Here is a 14,133-nt window from a genome sequence, read left to right as displayed (position 1 = left end):
TATACGAGAGAATCTAGATGGTGCCCAAACCTGCCTCTGGGTGACATTCTTTCCCATCCCCGCACCCGGGGTCGGCTGGGGTCAGGGGGGCGGGGCGGGAGCCTCCTCCTGAGCTGTGAGGTGTTGGAGATGTGGAGCCACAGGACCAGAGGTGGACACGGAGGGCCAGGCGCGCCCCCCCCCCAGGCAGAGGGACATGTGATGTTTGTCAGCTGAGGTTCCCAGAGTCCCCAGGCCCTGCCTGCCCCTGGCCGGGCGCCGTGCCACCGCCTGCTCAGGCTGTGACGCCAACACTCAGGAATGTGCCGTGGGCGGGGGAACTTCCCCCGCTGGCCACCCCACGCACCCCCCCCCCACTTCCTGCTACCCTCAGCACCTCGGGATGGGGATCAGAGAAGGGGCCCAGAGCCAGCGGGGGGAACATGGCCCCAGGAGCCAGCCAGACTTGGCAGGGGGCTCCCCCATTCTCCAGTCCTGCACCCTGGAAAACTCCCAGCTGCATGGAATTCGCCAGAGCCCCTGGAACATTTTCTCTGCATGTTCCAGTTCATTCCTTCCCCCCGCCCCCCCAAGCCTCATTCGGGCCTGTCATGCCTCTGCCCTGGATGTACCGTCACCATACAAATGGGGAAACTGAGGCTGAAAGGTCACAGAAAAGGTGCCCCCCAGCTTGGAAGACAGGTTTCTACACGTCACCTGGGTTTGCGTCTATTTCCCGGACCCACGGGCCACAGTGGACCCCACCCCTTCTCTGAGTACCCCACTGGCATGGGGGTGGGGTTTTAGCGTGGGTCAGAGGCAGAGGTTAAGGCGCTTACCTTGCACGTGGCTCAGCTGAGCCCTCAGCACCCAGGGGGGTGTCCTGAGCCTCGCCAGGAGTTATCCCTGAGCACAGACCCTGAGAACTGCCAGAAGAAAAATGAACATTCACAGGGCAACTTGGGAGCCTGCCAGCCTTGCAGGGCCTGCTGGGTCTCGGGGAAAATATTTTCTATTTGGCTCTAGAAAACCAGCTCAGTGTGAAGGTGCTAAGAAAGTGGCTTCTTTTATTTTTTGGGGGAGAAGGGGCATACCCAGCGATGCCCAGGGTTTTCTCCTGGCTCTGTGCTCAGGAATTGCTCCAGGAGGTACTCGGGGGGACCCTGTGGGATGCTGGGGATCAAACCCAGGTCAGCCACATGCAAGGCAAACGCTCTCCCCGCTGTGCTGTCGCTCTGGCCTGAAGCTGGTCTCAAACCTGGGACTTCTCCTCCCCAGCAGGGTTGCTGACTCACTAAGGCGGGGACCCAGGACCTCACCCTCCTGGTCCACATCACCAGGTGGCCCTCCCAGGGCACCCCTTCACCCCAGCCCCTCTACCGTGCTCCCTCACAAGGCTGCCAGCCAGACAAGGTCTGAGAGCAGGGCACCCCCGTCCCCCAGAAAAACCAAACAAACCGCACAGAACATAACACTTCTCTGTGGAAAAAGAGAACTTGACTTTATTCAGAAAGTCTATAAAATACAGAAGGCGGATAATTCGCTTGCTGTAGGTCAGAAAATAAATAAACTCTAGGGACCAGCTTTTTTTTTTTTTTTTTGTGGCCACACAGGGCTGTGCTCAGGGCTTACTCCTGGCTCTAGGTCCAGGGGTCACTCCTGGGGGCCCCCTATGGGGTGCCAGGGATCAAACCCGATAGGCTGTGTGCACAGCAAGTAAATGCCTTACCCGCTGTATGACCTCTTTGAACCCCCAAGGGATTTTTTTTAAAAAAAACCATTTTGGGGGTTATCCTTTCATCCGGCTGCCCCTAAATATAAGATAATATGTGATTTATCTGCAGATATAAAATATAAAGTTCAGCTCAGGGCCACAGGCCACTTCCCAGGAAGTGACTGCCAGCGCTGGCTGGGGAGAATAACTTAGATTCGTGCAATAAATAAACAGCGCGGGTGGGGGTGGGGGAGGGGAGACCAGGCTTCCCAGGAGAACTGCATCAGTGGGAGTGGCAGCTCGGGGGCGCTTGGGGGAGGCCTTCCCTTCTGAGGGTGCACCCCAGAGCCGCAGAGTCTTATCCCCGGGTCCCCCACCGTGTGGCTGGCCCATCCCCTCTCCCCTGCCTTCCGTATCACCTCCTCTCGCCCTCTGCTGTCATGCCCCTGCTCCCACACAGCCGTCTCCCCCACGCGTGGTCCTTGCAGCCCTTCTCAGGCCTGTCCACAGCCCCCCTGAAAACCACAGCTGCTAGCAAGTTCTGGCTTGAAATTCCGGCTCAAACCACTTAAGTTTCGGGTTCATGCCTGCCACAGCCTCTTTCCGCCTGCCCACTTTACCCCTCTCCCCGCCTTGGGAAGGACCAGGCGGCCCCAGGCCCAAGGCATTGGTGGGGGACATCAGCTTCCCAGCGGGAGCCCCAGGAGACCCCAGTTCCCACTCTTAGGAGGAGCACGCAGAGGGACTGGACACAATATGAACAAACAGATTACAAAGTGCGGGCGGCCCTTTTCTCCCCTGACCCCTGACACAGCCCAACGGACCCCACCCCCCCACTCTAAGGCGGCAGGAGTTCAGCCACAGGAGACCCTGAGTGGCCCGCCCCTCCCGCCCCCATCTCAACAAAGCTGCTTCTCCCTCCCCAGGGCCAGGAAGTCCCAGCTTGGCAGGTCGCTGGAGAAGGACAGACCCCGCAGAGAGGGCAAGTGTCCACTCCAGGGACAGCCAAGAAATGGCACGTGGGGGATGAGGAGGCGCTTAGGCACTTGGGGCCAAGGGGCGTGGCCTGGAGGACAGAGATGGGAACTAGGAAGAGGGGCAGCAGGGCAGGAAGATGGGGCGGGGACCAGGAGGAGGTGGGGGAGGGCGGGGCTTGGAGGACAGGGCGGGGTCGGGAAGATGGGGCGGGGACTCGGAGCAGGGGGCGGGACCGAGGATCAGAGGGAGGTGGGGAGGGCGGGGCTTGGAGGACGGGGCGGGGCCGGGAAGATGGGGCAGGGAGTCGGAGCAGGGGGCGGGACCAAGGGCCAGAGGAAGGTGGTGGGGCGGGGATTGGAGGACAGGGCAGGGCCGGGAAGATGGGGCAGGGACCCAGAGCAGGGGGCGGGGCCGAGGACCAGAAGGATGTGGGGAGGGCGGGGCTTGGAGGACGGGGCGGGGCCGGTAAGTGGGGCGGGGATTCGGAGCAGGGGGCGGGACTGAGGACCAGGAGGATGTGGGGAGGGCGGGGCTTGGAGGACGGGGCGGGGCCGGTAAATGGGGCGGGGATTCGGAGCAGGGGGCGGGACTGAGGACCAGGAGGATGTGGGGAGGGCGGGGCTTGGAGGGCGGGGCGGGGACTAGGAGCAGGCGGCGGGGGCGGGGCCGGCGGCTGGGGCGGGGCCGGCGGCAGGGCCGGCGGCTGGGGCGGGGCCGGCGGCGGCGGCGGAGGCGGAGCCCGGGGCCGACTTGACGATGGTGATGACGCTGGCCGGGGCCACGAGGGTGGCTGGCCCGCGGGCCGCGGCCACGGAGCGCGCGAAGCCCTGCAGCGCCTCGCACTTGCCGCGCAGCGCGTCGAGCTCCAGGCGCATGGCGGCGTTCTCGCGCGCCAGCTTGTCCACCTCGCGCTCCAGCTCCGACTTCTGCTTCTGCAGCTCCTCCTTCTGGCACACGCGCTTCACGCGGCAGCTGGCGGCGTAGCCGCGGTTCTTGAGCGTGCGGCGCCGCTGCTTGAGCCGCGTCACCTCCTCGGCCGACAGCCCGCGCAGGTGCCGGTTCAGCTCGCGCACCGACAGCCCCATCAGCGCCTCGTCGGATAGGTGCGGCGTGTTCTCGCTCAGCTCGCGCTTGATCTGGGGGCAGCACGGTGGGTGCACGCGGGGAAACTGAAGCCCAGGCTCGCCCCTTTGCCTGTGCACCCCGCCCACACATACACGCCCCTCCAGCCTGGGGACGGGTTGCTGGGGGTCTCCCCACCCAGCCCCAGACCCCCCCCTTCCCCGCAGAGGTAGAGGTGAAGAGGCAGTGGCTAAGCTTTGCTTCACGACCCTAAGAGGGATAGGAATTAGGGCAAGGGGCGATCAGCACCCCAAGGATCCCCCCAAAAGATAACCCAGTGTGGGGCGAGCACTCCCTTCTGCTTCACACACACACCTTGGGTTCACCCAGAAACCCAGCCTGGAAAGCACCTTTGAGGTCCTCAAGCCCAGCGGGGTGCTGGGGGAGCAGGCCAGAGAGGGAAGTGATGGGTGCGGGGCAGGATCTCGGATCTAGGTCCAGATCCTACACCTCCCATCCCCAGCCCAGGATTCTTCTGTGACCTCGTGACTGTGGGGCCTCTCGGGGAGCGAGGATGGGCCTGGACGGTGGTGGGCAGGGGGCAGGGGGCAGGGGGCTGCCTCCTCACCTTCAGAGCCTTGCTGGACAAGGGGTCCCCAGACATGTTTGCAGAAGGCGCCCTCTGGGCTGGAGACCTGGGGGAGAGACGATGCCAAGGTCACTTCTGTCCCCACTGGAAACCCAAAGGCCAGAGACCGTAGAAGGGGTTGCAGGGGGCTTGCCTTGTGTGAGCAAACCCCGATCCCCAGCACTGCACATGTTCCCTGAGTGTGGCCAGGGGTCACTCCTGAGCACGGACTCAGTAAGGGCCCCTGAGTAGCCCTGGGTGTGGCCCTCAACTTCTCCCCCACCAATAACCCCAAACTCACTGTTTGGCTACCAACGCCACTGCTTTTTTGGGGTGCAGGGGGGGAACAAGGGGAGAGGATTTGGCCACACCAGGACAGTGCCCAGGAGTGACCCCTGGTGATGCTCAAAGGACCCTGTGTGGGGCTGGAGCAATAGTATAGCAGGTGGGGCGATTGCCTTGCACGCGGCCGACCCAGGTTCGATTCCCAGCGTCCCATGTGGTCCCCTGAGCACCCCTGTGCATCGCCAGGTGTGACCCCAAAAAAAGCAAAAAAAAAAAACCAAAACAAATCAAAGGACCCTGTGTGGTGTTGCGATTCACACTGGGATGGTGGGGGCCACCAAAGACCCTCTCAGACCACCGCTCCCTGTCGCAGGGGCCCCACCAGTCTCTCATGGCGGCTCCCAGCCTCAGGGCCCCTGCAGCTGCCCACGCTCTTTTCCTCCATCTCCCCACACAGCGACTCATCATTGAGTGCTCTCCGCAGAGCTGCCCCTCCTGAGAGGTCAGGTGGCCCGCGCTCACACCATCACACTCAGTCCCCTCTCTGCTTTTCCCCAGCTGGGGATGGACCGCAGCGTGTCACACGTGCATGGTGAGTCAGCCGCTGAGTCCATCCCTGGCGCTCGCGATTCCCTACCTCCCAAGCCATCCTCCACCAATGCAGGGGCCCGCGGGTGTCACTGCGCCCATCAGCACGAATTTGAGCCAGGTGAACAGGCACCCAGTGAGCGGGTCCCATCCCCACCCATGTCCTTCACCTGAAGCCCAGACGTGTGCTTCTCTGGAATTTATTGATTGCTACTTGGGGTTTACTCCTGGCAGAGCTCCGGGGACCCAGTGGGATGCCTGGGATGGAACCCGGGTCATCTGCATGCAAGGCAAGTGCCCTCCCTGCTGTACTATCGCTCCAGCCCCCTGTCAGGTGTAATTTATCTGACTTAAAAAAAAAAAAAAAACAGGGGCTGGAGTGATAGCACAGCGGGTAGGGCGTTTGCCTTGCACGCAGCCAACCCGGGTTCGATTCCCAGCATCCCATAGGGTCCCCTGAGCACGGCCAGGGGTAATTCCTGAGTGCAGAGCCAGGAGTGACCCCTGAGCATCGCCGGGTGTGACCCAAAAAGCAAAAACAAAACAAAACAAAAAAAAAACACCAAAAAACTTTTCAGGGGCCAAAGAGATAGTGCAGTGGGAAATAGCGTTACTCCTGGCTCTGCATTCAGGAACTGCTACAATCAGTAGTAACTCCCGGTGGGCTCAGGGGGCCGTATGGGATGCTGGGGATTGAACCCGGGTTGGCCGTGTGCAAGGTAAACGCCCTCCCTGCTGTACTGTTGATCCAAATGCAGTGAATAAATACGTGTCTCGATCTTTGCGTGGAAGGGAGATGCAGCTCTGCATGCTGGTTGCATCTCTGCACGCTCGAGGCTCAGGTTTGATCCCTGGCACCACACAGTCCCCAGAGCATCCCTCTTCCGCGGACCACAGAGCCATGAGTTGCCCCGAGCATCACTGCCCGTGTGGCTCCAAAGCCCAAACCCAAACCTTCAAGGTACACAAAACCCCTTCTAATCAGTGACGCTCACAGTCCAAGCCGCACCCTGTCTGAACCCCTTGCCCCTGGCTCTGTGCTCAGGGATCACTCCTAGCTCTGTGCTCAGGACTGACTCCTGGTTCTGTGCTCAGAGCTCACTCCTGGCTCTGTCTGTGTTCAGCCCTTACTTCTAGCGCTGTGTTAAGGGCTTGCTCCTGGCTCTGTGCTCGGGGCTCATTCCTGGCTCTGTGCTCAGGGCTCACTCCTGGCTCCACTCAGGGTTTGCTCTTGGATCTGTGCTCAGGAATCACTCCTGGCTCTGTGCTTAGGGCTCACTCCTGGCTCTGCACTCAGGGCTCACTCCTGGCTCTGTGCTCAGGGCTGACTCCTGGCTCTGTGCTCGGGGCTCACTCCTGGCTCTGTGTTCGGGGCTCGCTCCTGGCTCTGCGCTCAGGGCTCACTCCTGGCTCTGCACTCAGGGCTCACTCCTGGCTCCGTGCTCAGGGCTGACTCCTGGCTCCGTGCTCGGGGCTCACTCCTGGCTCTGTGTTCGGGGCTCGCTCCTGGCTCTGTGCTCAGGGCTCACTCCTGGCTCTGTGCTCAGGGCCCACTCCTGGCTCTGTGCTCGGGGCTCGCTCCTGGCTCTGTGCTCGGGGCTCGCTCCTGGCTCTGTGCTCGGGGCTCGCTCCTGGCTCTGTGCTCAGGGCCCACTCCTGGTTCCACTCAGGGATTGCTCCTGGATGTGTGCTCAGGAATCACTCTGTGCTTGGGGCTCGCTCCTGGCTCTGTGCTCAGGGCCCACTCTTGGCTCCACTCAGGGATTGCTCCCGGATGTGTGCTCAGGAATCACTCCTGGCTCTGTGCTCGGGGCTGACTCCTCACTGTGTGCTCAGGTGTTACTCCTGGCAGGCTCAGGGGACCACCTGTGGTGCCGGGATGGAACCCAGGTCTGCTGCGTGCAAGGGGCGTACCCATCCTGAATCCTCTCGCTCCAGCCCCCAACTGTTGAATCTTCAGGTTGGGGTGCGGACAGTTCAGGTCCCGGCCTCCGCACACCCCCACCACAGCCCTCCAAGCCAGAAGGTCTGACATCCCGGAGGGAAGAGGCAGAAAGGGAAAAACCGCTGCTTCAAGGGACCCCCTGACCGAAGCAGCCGCCACGGGCCTTGCACTGGGAGGGTCCTCTGGGCCAGCAAGTTTCAGGTCAGGACCTCAGGCCTCTGTAGACACTTCCCCATGCGCCCCCCCGGGCCAGACTGCCGCCCACGAGCATACCCACCGCTCCCCGCAGGCCTCAGCCCAGCTCCGCAAGCCTCCCGGGTGCCGCCCCCGGCCCCGCAAGCACCCCAGCAGCGTCCCACCAGAGCCTGCTCGCCCCCACCTCCCTTTCTTCACTTCCTCCCACCCCACACTTTCGCACTCTGGGCATGTTCCATAGCCCATGACGCTCCCCATCCCGCCCACTCCATCTGGCTGACAGCTCCTCACGCCTTCTCTAGCCCTGACCCCAGACTCCTCCTCCTCCAGGAAGCCCTCCCTGACCCTTGCCATCTGGTGGGGCAGCCCTTCTCCCTGGCCCGGAGGCAGTCAGTTTTCTTTTCTGCCCCCACCAGACGGGGTGCTGGGCAGGCAGGAGCCGGCCAGTGGCAGCTCTGCAGACAGAGGCCAGTGGCTCAGGGTGTGGCCGGGAGCAGGCGCCCCTGAGGGGGGGTGAATGGTGCCAACTCCACCCTCACCCTCGCTGCCTGCCTGGTCAGGCCCGGGCCCTTCCCCTCACCCCCCCCCCCAACCAGGCCCTGCAGACATCGCTAATCGATCACAGCACATGTCCCCCCCTCCCCCCCAGCTGCCCGGGCATCCTGTCCTCAAGGCCCCGCCAAAGCTGTCCTCACACCAGAGTCCCAAAGGTGGCCCCTGCGCTCTGCAAAGGCCCGTCTGTGGGGACAGAGGCTCTGGGTCCGCCCCCTCCTCCTCCTCTAGCTCGTCTTTGAGTCTGCAACGCACCCCGGGGACCTCCCGCTGTTCCTGACACTGTTTGGGAGCGCGCTGACACTCACAGACTGACAGCTGTCTGGCCCACTGGGCGGCCGCGAGGAGCCCTGGGCCCGCCCCCTGCCCGCCCGCTGCCCCCCAGGCGGCCCAGACGCCCCGCAGACGGCCCGCCCGGCCCACCCACTGGCACCAGCTCCCCTCTGGCCGCCGCGCCGCTCGCTTCCTCTGTGAGGACACGGGGAAAAAATGTGTTTTCCTGGGCCTTGGCAGCCGCACTGGGGGCGCCTCCTCCTTGCTGGACGGAGCACTCGGCGTGAGGGCCCAGTCCCCGGCCAGGGAGTTCCCGCGGGGGTCCCGCTGCCCACTCCCACTCCGCTCAGACTGCAGGTGTATCCCGCCCTCTCTCTGGGCCTCAGTGTCCCACCATGCGGAGCTCCATCAAGAGCACCGATGGCCGCAGAGCTCGACGTCTGGGAACGGAGCCCTAAGATGTTAGTATCTCGGAGGTCCCCTGGAGGGGAGAAGGCATCCAGGAAGGCTCCTCAGAGGCAGGGGCACGCAAACACAAACTCAGAAGATCAGCCTTGCCCTCCCTCTACCTACACAGCCAGGGGCCCTCGGGGCCGAGTGGAGGGGACTCTCCCAGCAAGACCCAGACCGCTGGGCCTGACGTTCAATGCCAGGAACCTAGGATGTGGTGCAGGGGGGGGGGTCCACCAGGCCATCCAGAGGTCCTCAGAGGGCGTCCAGGGCTATGCCTGAAGAAGCCACAGAGACCGCCGGATGTGGAGATCTGCTCTCTCTCCCAGTTCCTTTCTTTTTGGGGGTTTTTATTTGGGGGGGCGCAGCTGGTGGTGTTTGGGGGCCGTTTCTGGCTCAGGCCAACAGCCTTGCTGGGGATCACAGCCAGGCCTCCCGCATGCTCTGTGCGTCTTCCTGCCCCCCCTTCTTTCTAAGCAGAACCACAGCTGCTTGCTCCCTGCTCCCCCGCAGCCCCCGCCCCCGCCAGCGCCCCCTTACCCTCTCCCCAGCCCTCCTCCCCCAAGGCCGGATCCGTGGACGCAGCTGAGTCCTGCCCACGCAGAGTGCTGCAGGTTACAGCCCTGCCTGAACCCCGCTCACTCCCCCCCACAGCTGACAGGTGAGAGGCTGTGGTGGGAGTCCGTGCGGGGGGGAGGGGGGGGGGCTGGAGCAATAGCACAGCGGGGAGGGCGTTTGCCTTGCACGTGGCCAACCCGGGTTCAAATCCCAGCATCCCATATGGTCCCCTGAGCACCGCCAGGAGTAATTCCTGAGTGCAGAGCCAGGAGGAACCCCTGTGCATCGCTGGGTGTGACCCAAAAGGAAAAAAAAAAAAAAAGGAAAAAGGACTCGGTGCGGGCATGGGCGTAGGTGCATGAGTGTATGTGTATGTGTGTGAGTACACGTGTGAGAGTGCATGTGTGTAGTGCATGAATACACATGTAGGTGTAAGTATATGTATGTGGGTGTGTGACAATGTGTATGACTACACGTGTGTGAGTGCATGTATGTACGTGCAGGAGTACACGTGTGTAAGCATATGTATGTGGGTATGTGAGAATGTGTATGCATGTATGTGAGCACATGAGTGTGTGTGAATGTGTGCACAAGTGTGAATACATGTGTACATAAGTGCATTTATGTTGGCGTGTGAGTGCACGTGTTTATGAGTGCATGTGTGTACGTGTGTGATATGTGTGTAAGCATGTGAGTACACAAGTGTGTATATGTGTGCACATATGTGTGAGTGCATGCACGTAGGTGTGTGAGTACACATGCATGTGAATGCCTGTGTAAAGGTGTGTGAGTACACATGTGTGTATGCATGTCTGCAGGCATGTGAGAGTGTATATGCAGCAAGGATTTTATAGTTGGAGGCCCGGAGCAATAGTACAGAGGATGGGGTGTCTGCAAGGCAAATGCTGGTTCCCGGCATCCCATGTGGTCCCCCGAGCACCACCAGGAGTGATCCCTGTGTGCAGAGCCAGGAGTAACCCCTGAGCATTGCCAGGTGTGGACCCCCCAGAAAAAAATCATACATTTAGGAGCCCCTAGTAGGTAGGGTATCCTACGGTAGGGAGGGTATTTGCACGCGGCCAATCTGGGTTTGATCCCCGGCATCCCAAATAGTTCCCAAGCCCCACCAAGAGTAATCCCTGAGCACAGAGCCAGGAGTAACCTCTGAGCACTCATAGTGTTAGTTGTGGCTCCAAAACAACAAAACAGACATGCTGTAGTCGGGGGTGGGGGGACAGGGGAGTACAGGGGCTCCCGTACTGCCCTGTGCACCCTCTACCCTGTTGCACCCCGTAGATGGTTCCTGAAGCATCTCCAGAGTCACTCCTGCACACAGAGCCAGGGGGAGCTCCTGGTCCTGCGGGGTGTGGCCCCCAAACCAAGAACAAAGCAAAACAGTGCTCCTGCCGTCCAAGGACCAGGACATGCTCAGTGGCAGATCTGACTCTGGCTCCAGCAACCGCAACCCCGACTCCCCCAAGACTCCAGCAGTTCCCGCCCAGGCCTCTGGCCAGGCCTTTCTCTCTCTGTGTTACTGGTGCCCTCAGAGATCACTGCACATTCAGTCAGTCAGTCAGCAAACAGCCGAGAAGCACCTACTCTGGCCAGGCTTGGTGCTTAACAGCGAAAGATACTCCATCTCTCCATCCCCTCCACCTGATGATGATTCAGCGCACTGGTCACCTCCCCAGAGAAGCCTTCCAAGACTGCCCAGCTGATGCCCCTTTCAACCAAGGTGACTTCCCCTACCCTGTCCTGCCCTCTCCACTGGGGCGGTGCAGTTCTTCCACATGCCCCTCCTCCGACTGTGGGCGTTGAGACAGAGCATGCTGGAGTCTGGTTTGCTGATGTCTCATCCCCCACCCTCAGCCTCAATTCAGGGGAAACAGGAAGTGGGGGGCGTTGGGGGGGAACTAAAGACCAGGAGAGCACCTCTGGCTAGACCAGGGTGCTGGCCTTCCAGCTATGATTGGGTCCTGCCCCCCCATCCCTCTCGAGCCAGAGGAGGGGGCACCCCACGACTCCCCCCCCCACCCCATCCCACAGCCCTGGGGCCAGTGTGGTTCCCTGGGCTCAGCTGGTCCTTAGTCTACAGGGCGAGAGGTCAGTGGCCCCTCAGTGATGGACCTCTCAGGCCTGTTCCAGGAGCTTCTGGATTCCGCCTGCCCCGCCCCCCGCCTGGCCGTTCATGACCTCTCAGGTGGCAGTGAACCGGGTGGGTGTGACAAGTGCCACCTGGGACTGAGACCAGCCCCGCCCACTGTCCACCCAGGCCAGGAGCCCAGAGGAAGTGGGGGCCCTTCCTCCCGCCATGAGGCCAGGCTTTCTGGCCCTTCCGGTTCCTCCTGCCACTCAGAGAAGGATGGCGCTCCCCCCACCAGCCCCCTTTCCCCCACCCCACCCCCCAGCTGGGAAACCTGGGAACCAGAACCCTGCCCCCCCCACTCGGGTCTCCCAGATCTGGGTACTCTGCCGGCCCACCTCACCTCCCCCTTCCCCCGCCCCCCCCCCAGGCTGCTGGCACCTGCTAGCACCTGCTGACCAGGAGGGATCAAACGCCCTGACCCGTGGCCAAGGCGTGGGAAGTCCAGGGAGAGAGTGGGAGCGTGCGTCATGGGAAACCTGTGCCCCTTCACCAGATCCCAGTTCGGCTGGGCGCAGGCCCCTTCCTACCTCCACTGCCCGAACCCACGGCGGCTACCCAGGGCCTCAGCGACCTGGCAGAGCGAGTCCCACAGCCCCACACACCCCTCTCCAAGGTACACCCCCAAACACACACACACACCCCTCTTGAAGCTCTCCCTCCACCCCGCTCCCTCTTCTCTCCCCAAGGTGCGCCGCGCACACCCTCCCTCCCTCCCTCTCTCCTCTCTCACTCTCCCCCGCTCCCGCCTCTCTTCCCTCTCCCTCCCCTTCTCCCCCCAGGACGCGCGCCAGGGAACACACGCGCCCGCCCGCCCTGGGACGTAAACAAACCGCGCGCGGCCGGCCGCGGGCAGCGGGCCAGGGACTGTTCCCCGCGAGTCACGTACGTGCACACGCCGCCCCCGGCCCCGCCCGGGCGGACCCGGCGCTCGGGCCGCGCGGCCCCTTCCTGCCCGGTCCGCCGCCGCCCGGCCCGCGCCCCTCGGCCCGCGCCCCCTGCAGGGGCCCGTCCGGGCACAGCCCGCCCCGCCGGCCGCGGCCGCTGCCCGGCCCCGATCGCCGCCCCGATCACCGCCCCGCCGCCGCCGCCGCCGCGCCGGCCGCCGGGGACAAGGACACCTGGAGCCGGACGGGGCGGGCCGCGGCCTCGGCCGGGACCCCCGGAGCTCACCCGCCGCTCGGCCCGCTCAGCCCGCTGTCCTGGCCGCGCTGCCCCGCTCGCCTTCCCTCTGCTGTCCACCGCGGGTCACCCCGAGTCCGGCGCCCGGGAGTCGTGTAGCGCGGCGAGCGGCGCGGGGGGCCGCGCCGAGTTGTAAGGCGAGCTTCCCGGAATTACTCACTCACAGGATTCCTTTCATTCATAAAAACCCAGTCATGCGGTGACGTCACTGCCCCGGCCGCCCCCCGGCCCCGGAGCGGCCTCCCGGAGCCTCGGCCCCGCCCCCGGCCCCGCCCCACGAAGGCCCCGCCTCCAGGGCTCCGCCCCGCCTACTCAGGCCCCGCTTCGCCCGCTCAGGCCCCGATTCGCCCGCCCAGGCCCCGCTCCACCCCGCTCAGGCCCCGCCCCTCCTGCTCAGGCCCCTCCCGCTCAGGTCCCGCCCCGGGATTAGCAAGGCCTGGTAACACGAGGGCTGGGCGGATTCACGTGACGCCTCCAGAAAGCCGCGTGGGTGGAGGTGTCGTTTGTCTCATTTTGAAGGGTACGGTCCCAGGACTCTCCTTTTGAACTACACCCTGTCTTGATGATCTCATCTCGTGCAGTGCCGCGGCTTTAAATGCCATTCGTATGCCCCAGAGACCCGATTCAGTATTTCCAGAGCGAGCTTCTCCCGGGCAGTGCCCAGTGCCAGCCGCGCCGCCGCCGCTACCTTATCTGGCTGCCCACCGCGCGCCTCCACGTGGGTGCTGGCTGGAGAGAGCAAACCCGGCCTGGCCAGAATCCAGCTCCTGTCTGTTCCCGCTCCCCCGCACCCTTCACTCCGTAGCTCCCGATGGCGCGATTGCTCCACTTCAGTCTTCCACTCTGTCTTTTTATTTTTTTTCAGTGCCAGGCATTGAACCCAGGTCCTCACACACGCTACGCTTGTCCTCTGCTGCGGAGTCCCAGCCCCTCCACTCCCAGCCTTGGCACCTCCCCAGGCTTCCTTTTTTATTTAGATTATAAACTATACTTATCCCTTTGGTCTAGAAACCCCTATACCATGCAGCCACTCTTTATGGTTTCCCAAATCTTTTCACAACTGCAGACCCCCTTTGACCTTGATTTCTTCCTGTGGCCTCTGGTCTTACAGGTTGCTCCTAGTCTTGTAGCATGACTCTCTACAGATGCAATTTTCACTCGGGACACCCTTGAAATATCCTGAACACCCACAGGGAACTCTGAGAAATGCTTCTGTAACCCCACTCTCCAGTTTCTCACCTCCTGCCCCTCTCTTCCCTCACCCGCCATCACCTGTCAGCAGCAGGGGCTGACTTCCTGGTCCTCAAACACCCACACTCATTCCTGCCACAGGCCCTTTGCACTGACCACCTCCTCTGCTGTGGGCTGCCTGGTCTAGCCTCATATTTTGGGTGATCACAGATGCCACTGCATTGCTGGGCTGTTGATTGGCAGATTGCCCTGAAAAATGAATCTCTGTCACTTGTTATGTATTTGATTCCTATTTTGTGTCTGTCTTCCACCCCCCACCCCACCCCTGACGATGTCAGTTTCATGAGGTACAACCACCCCCTAGATCAAGCAGAGAGATACAGAGATAGTGCAGTGGGATGGGCACTTGC

At 62.5% G+C, this 14,133-nt stretch overlaps 1 protein-coding gene across 2 annotated transcripts; it reads right to left on the bottom strand.

Moving 5' to 3' along the window:
• Positions 1-1,461: 1,461 nt before the first annotated feature.
• MAFF (MAF bZIP transcription factor F) lies at positions 1,462-12,790 on the bottom strand. 2 transcript variants are annotated; one of them, XM_055141176.1, is made up of 3 exons: positions 12,524-12,790; positions 4,362-4,428; positions 1,462-3,807 (listed from the first exon to the last, which is right to left on the bottom strand). In XM_055141176.1, the coding sequence occupies exons 2-3, from the start codon at positions 4,395-4,397 to the stop codon at positions 3,313-3,315; spliced, it is 531 nt and encodes a 176-aa protein (XP_054997151.1). In that variant the 5' UTR covers positions 4,398-4,428; positions 12,524-12,790; the 3' UTR covers positions 1,462-3,312. The 2 variants fall into 2 exon arrangements, with proteins under 2 accessions (XP_054997151.1, XP_054997150.1); XM_055141175.1 differs by having other exon boundaries at positions 12,697-12,772.
• Positions 12,791-14,133: the final 1,343 nt, after the last annotated feature.

This window comes from Sorex araneus, chromosome 6, assembly GCF_027595985.1.
Source record: "Sorex araneus isolate mSorAra2 chromosome 6, mSorAra2.pri, whole genome shotgun sequence".
Taxonomy (NCBI): Eukaryota; Metazoa; Chordata; class Mammalia; order Eulipotyphla; family Soricidae; genus Sorex; species Sorex araneus.
This window is presented reverse-complemented; position numbering and strand designations above follow the sequence as displayed.

What these genes read in the sequence shown, in the direction of transcription:
- MAFF (XM_055141175.1), bottom strand. An exon ending in TGTCCAGCAAGGCTCTGAAG is followed by an intron (nt 3,808 to 4,361) that starts GTGAGGAGGCAG and finishes TGCTGCCCCCAG; the next exon opens with ATCAAGCGCGAGCTGAGCGA.